The sequence below is a fragment of the Bos indicus genome, chromosome 25 (genome assembly GCF_029378745.1).
Source record: "Bos indicus isolate NIAB-ARS_2022 breed Sahiwal x Tharparkar chromosome 25, NIAB-ARS_B.indTharparkar_mat_pri_1.0, whole genome shotgun sequence".
Taxonomy (NCBI): Eukaryota; Metazoa; Chordata; class Mammalia; order Artiodactyla; family Bovidae; genus Bos; species Bos indicus.
The window spans coordinates 38,346,516-38,361,593 of record NC_091784.1 but is presented as its reverse complement, the minus strand read 5'-3'; the positions used below and the strand labels follow the sequence as shown (position 1 = coordinate 38,361,593).

General features: G+C 55.6%; 2 protein-coding genes across 12 annotated transcripts in view; one reads left to right on the top strand and one right to left on the bottom strand.

The window, feature by feature from the left end:
• The window catches only part of TRRAP (transformation/transcription domain associated protein), a 90,526-nt gene extending 85,141 nt beyond the window's left edge, over nucleotides 1–5,385 (top strand). For all 9 annotated transcript variants that reach the window (XM_070780187.1, XM_070780188.1, XM_070780189.1 and 6 more), the window contains 4 exons: nucleotides 207–391; nucleotides 2,708–2,911; nucleotides 2,994–3,188; nucleotides 4,412–5,385. In XM_070780187.1, coding sequence (XP_070636288.1) covers nucleotides 207–391; nucleotides 2,708–2,911; nucleotides 2,994–3,188; nucleotides 4,412–4,696 — 869 coding nt within the window. In that variant the 3' untranslated portion in view covers nucleotides 4,697–5,385. The remainder of the gene's footprint in view (nucleotides 1–206; nucleotides 392–2,707; nucleotides 2,912–2,993; nucleotides 3,189–4,411) is intronic.
• Nucleotides 5,386–8,815: 3,430 nt separating this feature from the next.
• The window catches only part of SMURF1 (SMAD specific E3 ubiquitin protein ligase 1), a 91,446-nt gene continuing 85,183 nt past the window's right edge, over nucleotides 8,816–15,078 (bottom strand). For 2 of the 3 annotated variants that reach the window (XM_019987960.2, XM_019987957.2), the window contains 3 exons: nucleotides 14,353–14,554; nucleotides 12,993–13,077; nucleotides 8,816–11,747 (listed from right to left, as the gene is read on the bottom strand). In XM_019987960.2, coding sequence (XP_019843519.2) covers nucleotides 11,648–11,747; nucleotides 12,993–13,077; nucleotides 14,353–14,554 — 387 coding nt within the window. In that variant the 3' untranslated portion in view covers nucleotides 8,816–11,647. The remainder of the gene's footprint in view (nucleotides 11,748–12,992; nucleotides 13,078–14,352; nucleotides 14,555–15,078) is intronic. The other variant, XM_019987958.2, reaches the window with a different exon arrangement.

The window sequence follows — 15,078 nt, the reverse complement described above, 5'->3', positions numbered from 1 at the left end:
TGCATCGAACCTGGACTGGCGACTCGTTTCATACATGATATTATACATGTTTCAATGCTAAAGTCTCTCACCTTTAAGTTCAGAATCCCCCAAAATAAGTGAATTGAGAAATCGGCTCTGCAGAGCGCTGTGGGTGTTCGAGCACATGTGTGACGCACTCTGCTGGTCGGTCCCCGCCTCACCCGCCGTCTCCCCTCTCTCCTCAGTCCCCCGCGTGGTGGCCGTGTCTCCGCAGATGCGCCTGGTGGAGGACAACCCCTCCTCGCTGTCGCTGGTGGAGATCTACAAGCAGCGCTGCGCCAAGAAGGGCATCGAGCACGACAACCCCATCTCGCGCTACTACGACCGCCTGGCCACGGTGCAGGCGCGCGGGACGCAGGCCAGCCACCAGGTGCGGGCGGGCGGGCGCAGGGTAGGGCCGTGCGCCTCGGCCAAGGGCCATTCACTGCAACAGGACAGAGGCATGTTTTCATTCAGCCTCGCAGAAGCTCAGAGGCCTTCCCGCAAAACAGCTCAGAAATTAGAATTTTAAAGGAACTTCCTGGCAGGTTCATTTGGTTGGCAGCCGGGGCGTAGGCGGTGTGAGGCTGTCCGCCCGCCTCCTGGGCACCTTCACAGGTTTGCTGCCAGGCCTCCTGGTCACACACAGTCTCTGTGTGGTGTGTCCTTGCTAAAATGCAGAATGTGGGGACGTGGAAACCTGTCGAGCCAGCCGTTTCTGTGGCCTCGGGAGTCCCGGATGCCCCGGCTGCACCTGCTGGCGGGCCGAGGGTCTCTCTGCACCTGCGGGTCCTGCTCTGGGGGCAGCGGGGCAGGGGGAGCGTGGGTGAGAAGGCTGTGTCCAGGGTTCTCTGTGTCACCAAGAGGCAACCCTGTGGCCGGTTCTCCTGCTGCCTCCGTGGTCCTTCCTGGCTCCCCGAGGGCGCCTCCTGGATCTGGGGAGAGACCCCCAGGGCCGGAAGCTGCCTCTGTTGTCCAGGGACTGGTCTCCCATTAATCTGGGTCCTAAAGGGCTTGGTTCAGGACAGAGCCCAGGGGTGCCCGTCTCAGCCCCGCACCATGCTCAGGGTGCAGGGTCTCGAGTCAGCCCCCACCGTCATGCGGGCAAAGCAGGTGGGGTTCTTCTGTGCTCAGTGGTCTCCGTGGACCATGGCAGTTTTGAGGTGTTGGTGGGAAGTGAATGGATTGGATTCTCAAGGCTCTGTGTTCCTTGGACTGTGGGAGCCAGTGACCCTTGTCTGCAAATACGTGGCTACATCGGAAGCCCCCTCCCGCTTTGTGAAGATGGAGCTGAGCGCGGGTCTGGCACAGGGATGGTGCGGGGCCCTCCTGGGCCCACGGGAGGCGCGGACGTCTCTTCTTAGTCTTCCTCCCCTAGTTTGCTTCGTTACTGACTCGGCTCCTTTACCCTTTGCGGTTTTTACCACACTGCCTGTAAATTTGCTTGTTCTGGACGCATCATGTGAGCAGAGTCACACAGCATGTGCTCTTTCGTGCCTGGCTCCCTCCGCAGCGTGTTCTCAAGGTCATCCGCTCGGTGGCACGTCGGTACTGTTTCTTGCTGATTATTTCCTTATATGAAGAGACCACGTTTAACTTACCCACTTATTAGTTGTGGTGGACGTTTATGCCTTTTGTCTGTTAAGATTAATGCTGCTGTGAACACGCATGTACAGGTTTTTTTGTGGATTTTTGTTCTCATTTCACTTGGCCATCTGTATACCAAGGGTAGAATCGCTGGGTTATCTGGTAACTCTCACGTTTAACATTTTGATGGAGCCACAGACTGTTTTCCAAAGTGACCGCAATGGACGCGAGTTCTGATTTCCCCACGTTCTTGCCAGCACTTAGTATTATCTGTCTTTCTGACTACAGCCACCCGAGTGTGTGTGAAGTGCTAGTTTATTTTGGTCGGTAGCAAGTGATACTGAGTATTTTTTCATTTGCTGATTGGCTGTTTGCATATTTTTTTTGGAGAAAAGTCAGTTCAAGTCCTTTACTCACTTTTTTAAATAAAATTTCTTTTAAGTTCTGTGCCGCACCGGTTGTCGCTGCTCCTCGGGCTTTCTCTAGCTGTGGTGAGCAGGGTCTGCTCTCCAGTCGCCGTGCTCTGGCTTCTCGCTGTGGACCCCCGGCTCGAGAGACATGGCTGCAGTAGTTGAGACACATGGGCTCCGCTGCCCCGTGGCCTGTGGCATCTTCCCGGATCAGGGATTGACCCCCTGTCCCCTCCATTGGCAGCCGGATTTTTAACTACTGGACCACCAGGAAAATCCCCGTTTGTTCTTTTTTTATGTTGGGTGATTTGTAAAAAGACTTGTTTTTTTATTGATTCTAAGAACTCTTTCTATGATCTGGATGTAAGTGACGACAGGTGACTTTCTTTCCTTGCTGGGTATGTCGTCCTGCTTCTCCACGTGCCTCATAACCTTCTGCTGAAAACAGGATGTTTTGGATAATGCAGTGTGGCCACACTCACCGTCAGACCCTTCCCCACGCGGTGTGTTGCTGTGTGTGTGTGTGGTGACTTCTTGGGCTCAGTCAGCCCAGGAGGCTGTTGAGGAATACCCAGAACCAACGCCGGGACCTTACCAGCGGCCCTGAGCACCACACACACACACCCCCACCCACACACCCCACCCCCCCACTGAGGTGTCTGTTCAGCCAGCCCGCGCCTGACCTGCTTGCCGAACTCCCTGTCCCCCAGGTCCTTCGAGACATCCTCAAGGAGGTTCAGAGCAACATGGTGCCCCGAAGCATGCTCAAGGAGTGGGCCCTGCACACCTTCCCCAACGCCACCGACTACTGGACCTTCCGCAAGATGTTCACCATCCAGCTGGCACTCATCGGCTTCGCAGAGTTCGTCCTGCACCTCAACAGACTCAACCCCGAGATGCTGCAGATCGCACAGGTAACGTGGTGGGCGCGGCCGGGCCCCCCTCTCAGTCTGCGCCTGCTGCTTCTGCCCCTGAGTGTCTGCCTCCGACCTCCAGGACACGGGCAAGCTGAACGTGGCCTACTTCCGCTTTGACATAAACGACGCCACTGGGGACTTGGATGCCAACCGCCCTGTCCCTTTCCGCCTCACACCCAACATCTCCGAATTTCTAACCACCATCGGCGTCTCCGGCCCCTTGACCGCGTCCATGATCGCCGTAGCCCGCTGCTTCGCCCAGCCCAACTTCAAGGTGGGTCAAGGGTCATCCCAGGAGGAGCGTGTGGTGAAGCCCTGGGGGATGCGACGTGGCCGGACGCCCGTGGCCACGCCGGGGCTCTGACAGCGCCGTGCCACACGCCGTGCTCGGGAGGACAGACGGGGTGCTGGTCCAGTCCCTCTGGCCCCCAGCCTGTCTCTTCGCAGTCGGAGACTGAGCACACACCGTCCGGTCTCTTTTTTTCTGACTTCCGGGACCATCTGTACTGATTGCTCTTTTCCCAGATAAGCAGTTTGTGTCTAGAAAAGGCTTCAGACACCAGTTGCTTTTGCAAAACATTTACTCAGAACAGGTTTTAAATCATCGAGTCACCTCCTGACTGCAAACACGGACTTTGAGCTCTGTTGACGTTCGACTGCTCTCTTCCCCCCGCCCCCACCCCGGGGTCGGCGCGGCTCCGGGGCCCATGAAGGCCTCTGTGAAACGGGTCAGAACATGGAGCCCACTCAGGCAGGGAGCGCAATGACACTCGTCCACTTAGGGTTAAGACCTGAAATACAGCACAGTGTTCTCGTTCTGTAGAAACACTCACTTCCGGAGACGGGGTTATCCGAGAGGGGCCCGTGATTGGAAACCCTGTTTAAAAACCTGTTACAACCTGGAAGAACAGTGTGGCCTGAGTGGCTGTGGACGGGAGGAAGCTGGGCTTCTCCACACTCAGGCCACGCTCCTTCCAGCCCCAGTGGGGTGATTGCCTTCGCATTAGATCCACATAGAGACCACCCAGCACACTGCGCTGGGGCCAGGCCCTCAGCGTGTCAGTCCGGGTCACATTTAAGCAGCCCCAGTGCCTCTGATGTGACAGCGGGCCGTGGCTGGGCGTCCAGTTCAGGAGAGTTTGCAAACAGCCTGTCCGTCTTGCCATCACACCATCCTGTCTGTCATCCCAGCGCCGCCATCAGAGGTGATGGGCCTGGGTCCCCAGCCCTCCTCTGTCCCCTCCCACGGGCCCCCCTCCAGCCCCCACCACCTTCCCTCAGGACTCCATTCTACGGTGCCTTGACCTGGGGTCCCCCACCTCTTTCTTAGAACCCCAGGGGTCATCACACGTGTCTGGCTGCAGCATCGCCACCAGAGTGACCGAGGTGTGGGCCCCGGCTACTGAGGCCCCGATGGCTGCCGCAACAGAGCACCTTGCTGGGACGCTGCCCTCTGGGCCGGTAGTTAAGCGCGATCCTTCCGTTCTCACCCCGCAGGTGGACGGCATCCTGAAAACCGTGCTGCGGGACGAGATCATTGCCTGGCACAAGAAGACGCAGGAGGACACGTCGTCTCCGCTGTCAGCCGCCGGGCAGCCCGAGAACATGGACAGCCAGCAGCTGGTCTCCCTGGTTCAGAAGGCCGTCACGGCCATCATGACCCGCCTGCACAACCTCGCCCAGTTCGAGGGTGGGGAGAGCAAAGTCAACACCCTGGTGGCCGCCGCCAACAGCCTGGACAACCTGTGCCGCATGGACCCCGCCTGGCACCCTTGGCTGTGAGCGCGGCTGCGTTGGTGGGGTGGGCGGTTCCCGACGGTTGGGGACTGAGCGTCAGGAAGGCCGGGCAAGTCCAGGCAGGAGCGGAGACCAACCTGCAGCTTTTAAAGCAGCCTTCAGAGAAGCCAGGATCTCCTTGTGAATTCTTTTTTATCGACTTCCTCCCTCGTGTGAATGTACAGATAGAACTGTAGGAAACGCTTCCTTGTCGTCGTTTTTACCTTTCGGAGGTGATACCTCCTAGGAGCTTCAGGCTTTTGTACAGAGCTCTGTAACAAGTGTACAGAAAACCCACTTTGTTAGAGAAACAGGAAATTATGAAGACAGTGTGCTGGGTTTTCTCTAAGCACAGACTTCCAGGCTGCAGGAAGCAGCCTCAGAACCTCCCAGTACGGCTGGTGTGGATGGAGAGGCGGGGGCTGCCCGCCCTGCGTTTGGAGTCAGATTCCTCGGGGCCCGCAGAGCCGGAGAGCAAGCGCGATTCCGCTTGCTGTTCCGCTGCTCTTCGGCTGTCTTCTTGATATTTACTATCACTGTACCTGGAAAAAAAACATTTTCCCCTCTTAATTTAAAAAGAAGCAACGAAGGTTTGTTTGTTACCTCCAATCTGTTCACATTTTTATGAGCCTTGAGAACGTTCTATCTAAATTTGTACAGTGTGAATTTTTTAGAATAAATATTTTATCAAAGGACGTGTTGTTTCTGCGAAGTATGCCCCACCCCCCGCCCCTCGCACCAGCGGGGCTTTGCCCCCAGGGTGGCCCCACGGTGACCGTAACATGCGCCGGGCCGGGGCTTGGGTGCGCGCCCCTCCAGCGTGAAGTCCTGATCCCAACCAAAGGCAGGAAAACACGTGCAGGGGGCTCTTGGTGCCGTTCCCGAGTTTCAGGGCTGTGGCCCAGTGACCTGCATGCAACGGGGAGATGCCTGGAGGCGGCAGCCTGGAGCCTCGTCCCCGGCTGTGGCCCGTCCCGTCAGTGGGACAGACTGAACCTCATCGCCTAGACTCCAGCCCCCACACGGAGGGAGCCTGAGGGACTGGGTTTGGTCTATCTGACCAGACTGTCCCATTCTTTATTTGGAGCTGATTGTAAGTATTTTACTAGTACTCTGCTGTTTTTGTGAGCAAGCGTCTTGGGTTCTGGAATGACAGGAGCCTGTATTTCAAATGACAGGTGTCACTGCACAGCCAGCAGGCTGGAAGGGGAAGGCGCCCGTCTGTCTGACAGCCCTCCCTGTGCAGCAGGGTCTCCAGATCCAGGGTCAGGACGTAGCTGAAACCAGCCACTGAGTTACCTCGGTCCTCTTGGAGCGGGCGTGGAGCCTGGTGGTCGCAGAGATGCATGGACAGTGTTCGGGAGGAGGGAACGTTTGCTTCTCAGCCTCGCTGCTTGGAGTCTGGAGTCAGCGTCCTGGTAAGAAGGGCCCAGGTTCAAGGCCAGGGCCCCAGGCACTGACCCTTGTTCCTGGGAAAGCCAGCCTCTCCCCATTAGAGACCCAGCCCATCCCGTGCCCATCAGTTCGTCCCAGAGTCGGCAGCCCTGAGCCAGCACCTCTGTGACCAGAAGCCTCTTGCTCTCTCTCCTGAAAGAATGTGGCTTTGCTGGGACCCGGGTCCCCAGGAGCGAGGAAGGTCAGACAGAGGGCTTGTGTGGGGAGCCACCCCCAGGGTGTGCCCAGTTTTCCTAACACGGTTTCCAGGTAAGCATGATCGGTAAGATTTTCTTAAGCTCTAAACTACATGTGACAGAATTTGCCATTTCCACCGTCTCTGTGCGTGCAGTTCAGTGGCCTTGAGTACCTTCCCATCATTACGCAGCCCTTGCCGCTGTCACCTGCAGAACTTTTTCTTCGTCCCGAGGAGAAACTGTTCCCATCAACCCCAAGTCCCATGCTTCTCCCCCGGCCTGGGGCAAATGCTCTTCTATTTCATCTCTCTGCTTTTGACTCCTCCAGGAATCTTGTGAGTAGAAGCATGTGCTCTTTGTTCTTTTGTGACCAACTTGGCTCACTTAGCACAGCAGTGCAGCCCGTGACGGGACGGCCTTCCTTCCCAAGGCTGGATAAGGATGTATGCTGCATGTGTGTACGTGTGTACGTGTGAACGGCCTTCCTTCCCAAGGCTGGATAAGGGCGTACGCTGCATGTGTGTACCACGTCTTTGGACCCTTGGCTTGCTTTTGTCTTTCCGCTATTGTAAAAAATGCTGGAATGAACATGGATGTTTTGAGGGGAGTCAGAGTACCCATTCAACTTCCACTTCCAATTCCTTGGGGAATGTGTACAAAACAAATTTCGGGATTATATGGCAGTTCTGTTCTTAAGTTTTTGAAGAACCTCCATATAGTTTTCCAGTAACTGCACCATTTTACATCCCCACCAACAGTGCACAAGGGTTCCACTTTGTCCACATCCCTGTCAATGCTTATTTTCTGGTAAGAAAAAAATATGTATTTTCAAACTGTGGGATCTGAGTTCCCTGACCACGGATCCGACCGGCACCCGCTCCAATGGAAGCATGGATCTGAACCACTGGACCGCCAGGCCAGTCCCCCAAACATTTATTTTTTGATAGGAACCATCCTAAGGGGTGTGTAAAGTGCCATTCGTCCTCATTGTGGGTTTGGCTTGCGTTTCTCTCGTTGGTGAGGTTGAGCATATTTTCATGAGCTTGTTGACCATTTGAATTGTATTTGAAGAAATGTAAATTCAAAACCATTGCTCATTGTTTCTGTAAGTTGTAGGAGTTCTTTATACATTCTGGATCTTAAACCCTTATCAGATACGTGACTTCAGTATTTTCTCCACATCTTCAGGCTGCCTTTTCATTCTGTTGATAGTGTCCTTTCTTGCACAGGTTTTAAATTTTGATTTAGTTCAATTTATCTAGTTTTTCTTTTGTTGCCTGTGCTTTTTGGTTTCATATCTAAGGAATCATTGCCAAATCCAGTGTCAGCTATCAGACTTGCTACTGAATTTTCTACTTCATGTATTTTTCAGCTCTAGAATTTTTATTTGGTTCTTTTTTCCTTTCATGTTAATCATTTCTCTCTTTTCAAAGTTACTATTTTTTATTTACTTGAAGTATAGCTAATGTACAGTGTAAGAGGTGTATGGTAATGATTCACAATCTTAAAGGTTATATTCCATTTATAGTCATTACAAGATCCTGGCTATATATTCCCTGTGTGTGCACTACGTCCTTGTAGCTTATTTTATATCTAGTTTTTATTTGGGGCTGTGCTGGGTCTTCGCTGTTGCCACGAGCGGGGGCTGCTCTCTAGCTGCGGTGCACTAGCTCCTCACTGCAGTGGTTCCTCTGCGGAGGACGGGCACGTGGGCTCTCAGGCACAGGCTCCGTGGTTGTGGCGCACAGCTGTTGCTCCTTCACGACGTGTGGAATCTTCCTGAGTCAGGGCCCACGTCTGCTGCCCTGGCAGGTGGATTCTTTGCCCCTGAGCCACCAGGGAAGCCACAATACCTAGTATTTTGTCCTCTTAATCCCCAGCTCCTACGTGCACCTCCCCTGCCGTCCCCTCCACTGGTTTCCCTATGAATCTGTTCCCCTTTTGTTACATTCACTAGTTTAAGATTCCACATGTGAGTGATACCAGAGTATTTGTATTTCTTGAACTTGTTTCACTTAGAATAATACCCTCCAAGGCCATCTATGTTGTTGCGAACTTCAGAATACTTTCTATGGCCCAGTGTTCCACTCTGTGTGTACACGTACGTATATACGCATGCACACGTACATACATATACACCACATCTCCTTTATCGATTCATCTGTTGGACGCTTTGGTTGCTTCCATGTCTTGGCTATTGTGAATTATGCTGCTGTGAACACTGGTGGGGGTGTCTTTTTGAACTAGTGTTTCTGCTTTCTTTCAGATATAAACCCAGGAGTGGAATTGCTGGCTTATATGGTAGCTCGATTTTCAGTCTGTTGAGAAACCTCCATACTGTTTTCCAAACTTGCTGCCATCAGCTCCTCCTGCCGTTAGAGTGGTGAGTTTGCCCCTTTCTTTAGAAGGCCCTTGCCACTGGCTTCCTGTCTTGTTTAAAAAAAAAAAAAAGCTGGAATCTCTTTTGCACACCAAATAACAGACGCCAAAAACGTAAAGTCGTGAGTTTATTGCATATGTAACAAAATGAACCTGACCGCCGGGGTCCAGCCTGCTGTTCAACCACTGTTTTGTGTTTCCAGCTGGTTCTATAACCACATTAAATAGAACTAGTATTCTTTAAATACTTTTGATTTTGACATAAAACATTAGTGTACAACTTTCACAAAATAAATCAGCAATAAAAACCGTGGGAAGGATAACAAGGATAGCAGCAGTACTTAAAAACAAAATAAATAAAAATACATTATAAAGTGGTTGAGAGACAAAAATAAACCAACTTTAAAAATCCATACTATGTGTTGGGAAGGCTGCCGTGCAGCAACACCTGGCTGCAGCCGGGGCGTCTTCTCGGATAGCTCGGCCTGGACGACCGCCCGACCTGGACTGGGACCCTGGGCTGGGCGAGCCCCGGGCCTCATTCCCAGGCGCTTCTCCCGGGAGGAGTCGGCGGACGGCTGGCAGCCGCCCCGCAGCCCCTCCGGTCTTCCTAAAGCACTGAGGAGCGGTGGTTGGCTACATCCCTGAGGGTCGGCTGATGGCCGCTGGTGAGGCAAGCCTGGAGGTCGGGCCCTGAAGCTTCCGGGCAGAGGCGGGGGGACGGGGTTCGTCTGCGGCTCCCGGGAAGGGCAGGGGGCGGGGGGCTCACCCGGGACCCCCCAGGGCTAGACACGATTCTTTGGTGGGGGTGGAGGGTCGAAAGGCCCAGTCCCCGTGGACACTGAGGTTCGAGGGGCAGTGCCACCGACAGGCCTGCTTGGCAAGAGTGACCTGGAGCTCTGGAAGGTTCTGCTAGGCTCCCCGACACCAGCTGTGGGGGCCGAGGCGTCCACGTGCCAGCAGGGAAACACAGAGCCGGGCCCTGGGGGGAGGTGAAGCTGTCACCAGCAGCCCGCGGAGGAGCCCCGAGGAGACCCTCTGCTCTTGCTGAGGTGACATCTGACACAGGAAGCAGCCCATCCCCCGTCAGCAGGAAGGTCACTGGAAAGGAGGCAAATGCCTCATTCCTGCTTCGAGGTCTTTACAGCCACGAGACCCTCGTTTCCTCCCTAATTACGGCAGGTTCTGGCCGACACCCAGGAAAACCAGGTGTCTTCCCCCCTCGGTCCCCTCCTCTAGGTTTAGGTATGGGTCGCAGGGCGGGTGTGTGTGTCTGTACCCTCACGCCGCCAGAAGACACCCCCGAGGAGCCAGCTCCCAGCACACCCAGAAAGTGTGATGGTAACCCGGGCACAGCTCAGCCCCAAGCCTGGCCTTCACATTCTGAGGGGGCGCTTTTCCTTTTACAGCCAACGGCATCCTTCCTATTCTAGAACCCCAGCGAGTCGCCCGGCAGCACAGCTTTCTCTCCTGGAACCCCCAGCTGCAGTCTGCCCCCCAACCCTAGGCCACTGACTGCTTCCAGGTCAAGAGAAGAACCACAGCAAGATGCAGAGGGTAACGCTGTCCACAGGCGTCGGGAACGAAAAAGGACAGACAGGTCAGAAAGCGCCTTCCGGACCCACAGCCGGCTGGATCCCAGCACGGACCTCGGGAGCGTCCACAACAGAAGTTCAACAGGGACTCGTCCTGCTAGTGAGTTACCCTGCACTCGGCCCCCAAACAAAAACAACGGAAGTCCACACGGAGAGTGTGCCGCCCCTGCTGTTTTCCCACTGAAGTTTAGCTATCTAAAATCGAACCACTCTAAAAATTATTTGAACTTTTGTGCAAATTGGGAAATGGTGTTAGAAATTTAGGGTCAAGGCTTTCTCTGGCCTTGCTCATCGCCTGGGCGGGTGAGCCGCACCGCGGTGTTTGGTTAGCGTTGCCGTCAGATGGGGACATGGGCCAGCGGGTCCTGGGGCCCCTCTGCCTTCGGGTTCCATCCACGACCCACTTTTTGTAAAAAGGTGACTTGGGGTGAACGTCGATCATGAGGATTAGACATTCTCGCTCTCCTTTTCAAGCTAGTTCGCACCAAGCCAGCAGCTATGAAGTCAGAGTTCTGTCCTGTTAGTTTAGTTCTTAAGCACTTTCCACAAAATGGTTCGTTAGTATCCAGGTGTGGGGCGGGGCGGGGCTGGTTTTGGTCTGTTTTATAAGCTCTGCTATGTGGTGGTTTCGCTGGAAAAATATTTTGAATTGGATAGACAATGTGGCTAAAGGGACTCTGAAAAGGAAAGATTATTTTTCTCTCTGTAGAACAAAGTTTTCAGCTAGGAAACCCTGAAAAGAAACACCCAGGCCCCCAGCGCAAGCCGCCCCGACTCGTGTCCCCTTCCAAATCAGAAGCATCTTCTTGACGCCAGCTTCCTGCAGTGGCGGAACTCCAGTAAGCATCTCCTTTACCGTTACTGTCAGAACTTAACCTGCTACCCAGAGCAGGCCGCTGGGACATGGGGTGTGGAATCCGAGCTGCTGAACTCGAAAAGGGGCCTTAGGTCGGCTTTGAGACAGAGCAGCGGGTCCAGCTGTGGGGTGTGCCCCGGGCAGCCCCTCACGGCTCCCTCCCTGGGAGTCAAGACTCCCATGGAGCCCATGGGCGCTGAGCTGCCACCGCAAGTGCCACGGCTGTAGCAGAGGGTCCCGTGTGACCGAAGCCGTGCTGACCTGGCTGCGTTTATTGGATGGGGGGATGGGGGGGGCCTGCCAGGAGGGGGAGAATGTGGGAGGAGCCACCAGCCGCAGTCTGCCCGCCCCTCGCTCCCCCAGCAAAGAGCAGGGGAGACCAGCCTTTCCCTCGGGTTCCTAGGATTCCAGGGCCTCAGCCGGTTCGCGGAGGCATCCAGAGCTGCCGCTCGGGGTCTGGTGGCCATGAGCTCATGTCTGCTCCTCAGGGTGCACTTCACTCCACGGCAAAGCCACAGGTCTCCTCCACCGCAGTCAGCAGCTTCTCATAGAGCTTCTCGTACGACTCGTAGGGCGGGATGTCGATCCGGTTAAAGCTGGAAAGGGACAGAGGTGAGACACACCGCAGAGCCGGCCTGGCCAAGGGCCTGCTCCCGGGAGAGGGCAGTGGGTGAACGCTTGTGTGTACACCTGGGGCTTCTTGGGCAAAGATTTTTAAACCAATGAAACCAGGTGAGTACATCCTGGGCAGATTAGGACAAAGCTGTCACCTTGTTGGGTTTCTTGTTTTGGGGAGAAGTTATTTCTCAGACCAGGAACACATTTGCAGAGCACAAAACCCCTCTATCAGTTCACTGCCCACGCGTCAAACCCTCTAGGACTTGATCTAACCACAGCGGGGCAGTCCGCAGTATTTCCAGAAGAAACAGATTCTTCCCCAAAACCAACAAGACGTCAGATCCCCAACGGGGTTAGATGAACGGGCCAGCATCTCCTCAGGGATGTTCATTCCCAAAGCTGTGTCCAAAAGCCCTGTGAAGCTATTACCTCACAAGGAATCCAAAACTACCGAATTCTGACTGAGAGGACAGAGGCCTCGTGAATTGCTGGGGCTGAGCCCTTAAGGACGGTTTCTGAGGTGGAGTGAGGCTACAGCGTGTGGAGTCTTTTCAGGGGTCCTTGACCCCGAGGACATTCTTCACATCCGTCAAGAGGACCAAGCCTGCTGGGGATGGGAGGAGTGGCCCTGGGGGTCGACCCCGCTGGACAGACCCTGGATCCTCACGTGGGCCAGGGGACTGTCCTCTGTCTCACAGACGTGGAGACCCGCCCACTTGGATGTCGTGGCCAGCGTGGGATCCCCAGCCCCGGTTCCCAGCCAGGGACCTCCCCCCACGTCACCATGCATCCCGGCAGCGTCTGGACCGGTTCTGGTCAACTGGAGGGACACTCAAGACGTGGTTCACAAGGGCGAGTGAGTGACTAGATTTTAAACCACATTTTAAACCACAAAGGCACTAACCCCACTACAGGTGCCGTTTAAGTGAGGACTGAGGGAGGAAGCGTTTTTCAGTACACAGGCACGTCTTCCACAGTCAGAGCTCCAAGAAGAGACCAGTAACCCCAAACTTAAACCTGCAGTGCTCCCTCCTGACGGCACCTGTGTGGGCAACAGGTTAACACGCACCCATGGACACACACACACGCAGCAGGAGCCAGGGGAGTAGCTCCAAGAACAGCCACGTCTCAGGACTTAACTGCGCTCCTGAAAGAGCCTCGTGCTGACCCTGACGTGCGGGCTGTCCCGCACACGGACCGCCGGGTGGGGCGCCGGTCCTTACCAGGTGTGGGCCTTGGGCAGGTTGTCCGTGTTGGCGTCGATCAGGTGGATGGTGAAGAGCCGGGGCCCTGCGGCGCCTGTAGAGCCTTACGAGACAACAGTCTAGTTAACATGCTTCAGAGGTGGGGCCCGGGCCCCCTGCCACCACCCGGGGCCCCACGCCCATCCTCCCAGATGGTGTCAGGGTTCACGTAACCCTAGGAGCTCTGTGCAGTCTCGGGATATGCACACAATGGCTACGGAGTGACTAACATCAGACATTCTAGAAAATTCATGGGTGCAGGAAGAGCAAAGACCGAGCTGTCCTCTCACAGCTGAGAGGACATGAGCCTGCCCCAGGGCAGGTGTCTGAAAGCAGAATCCTTAAGTCACCAGGAATTTGTTTTTTAAAAAAAAAAACAGGAATTTCTAGCAAGCAGACCCCCTGTTTGCAGTGGATGGTAGCATCACAAGAAAAGCAGGTTCTGGAGTCAGGAAACCCCCTGTGCAGAGGCGGTGGGAAAAAAGACAGACACGAACACCAGGACCCAAGCCCCAGGACAGGAGGGGACTTCTCAGTCCAGGAGGGCCTCAGGCGAAGGACGAGGCTACAGGGAACGTTCGCGTGAAAACTGCCTGCTCTCACTAAGAACATGTGAAGTCCAGTTACTAAGTTTTAAGGTACTCATATTCTCAACCTTACTTCTGCCAGGGTTATCAAGTGACAAAACCTCCAGATTTAGCATCAGCACGCAGAAGGGGCCCTTCCCGGGTGGAGGCGCCGACCACGAGCCCCGCAGCCCCTCCTGAGCTCAGCCGCATTACTGTGCATGGCCGCCCCCGGCCCCCTTCCCAGGGACTCAGTCCGAGCCGAAAGGGACGCCTGGGAGGATGGCTCCTCACTGGACAAGGCAGCCGACCAGGCGGGCCCATGGACGAGGGGACTGAGGGCCTGACCTGCACAGCGCGCTGTGCGCTCAGGAGACTCAGAAGTTAACCCGAGCGCTTTACAGCTGCTTTCCTCCCCCCAGAGCCATCTGTTCTGTTGGGTGAGGGGAACCCACCCCCTACCCCAGCCCCCTGGCCTCGCAGGCGGGGTCATTCCTGGTCTAGCCTCACGGGGACACCAGGCCAGCCGGCCAGCATCCGCCGCTGTGGGCCCACAGGCTGAGACACCCCGAGCAGGTGGTGTGGAAGACTTGTGTGGCTGACACGGGCTCCCACTGTTTACAGACGTTTCTTTCACCCCGGGAGCAGCAGTGGGGAGAGAAGAGGTCTCTGGACAAGCGACACTGCCGTGCCCGGCGTCCATCATGAAAGACCCGATGCCAGGAGACGTCCCAGGCCCCCACCCGGCCTGGCCCGGCCGCCACTGCAGTCACCTTGCAGTGCCTTGAAGCCCTGGAGGGGGACCCGCGTGGAGCCTGTCACGAACTGCAGCAGCCGGGCCCGCCGCTCCTCATCGAAGGTCTCTACCGCCTGCCAGAACCACCGGACCACGTTGCTGTCGGCCCCACAGTGCTTCAGCCGCGTGTTGGACTTCCAGTCGTCCAGGTCGATCTTGTCTAGGCCGCCAATGATCAGCTGCGGGGCATGAAGGTGGGTCACTTCCCAGACACACAACACGACGGGCCACCCCAGGCTCCCGGGTCATGGAGAGACCGACCAACCACGCCCCAGTCAACCGGGCGATGTTCAGACAAGGGGATACCCAACACACACACAGCCGGCCCAAGGCCCCCGTCTGTGTCTGCACTTCCAGGCTGGCTGCCACCCCCAGGGTGCGGGGGCGGCCGCTGACGTGATGTTTCCCTACAGCTGAGCGCATGTGTGTGTGTGCCCTGAGGAGCCAGAAAGGCTGCACAGGGTCACCTGCCCAGCGGGGACACCTGGGGACGTGTGGGGTGTAAAGTGTGACTCCCCCCCAGGGGATCACGTGCACTCCGGCATACCAGGGCAGAAGGTTGGGGACACTTTGAAAGGCCCAAGCTACTTGGTGCCAGAGGTGGACAAGACGTGAGTGAATCACTGTGTCCCATGAAGATGGACAAGAAAGGACAGTAACACCCCGTCCTGGGCCTGATAACAGCTGGAATCAAAATCGAGCA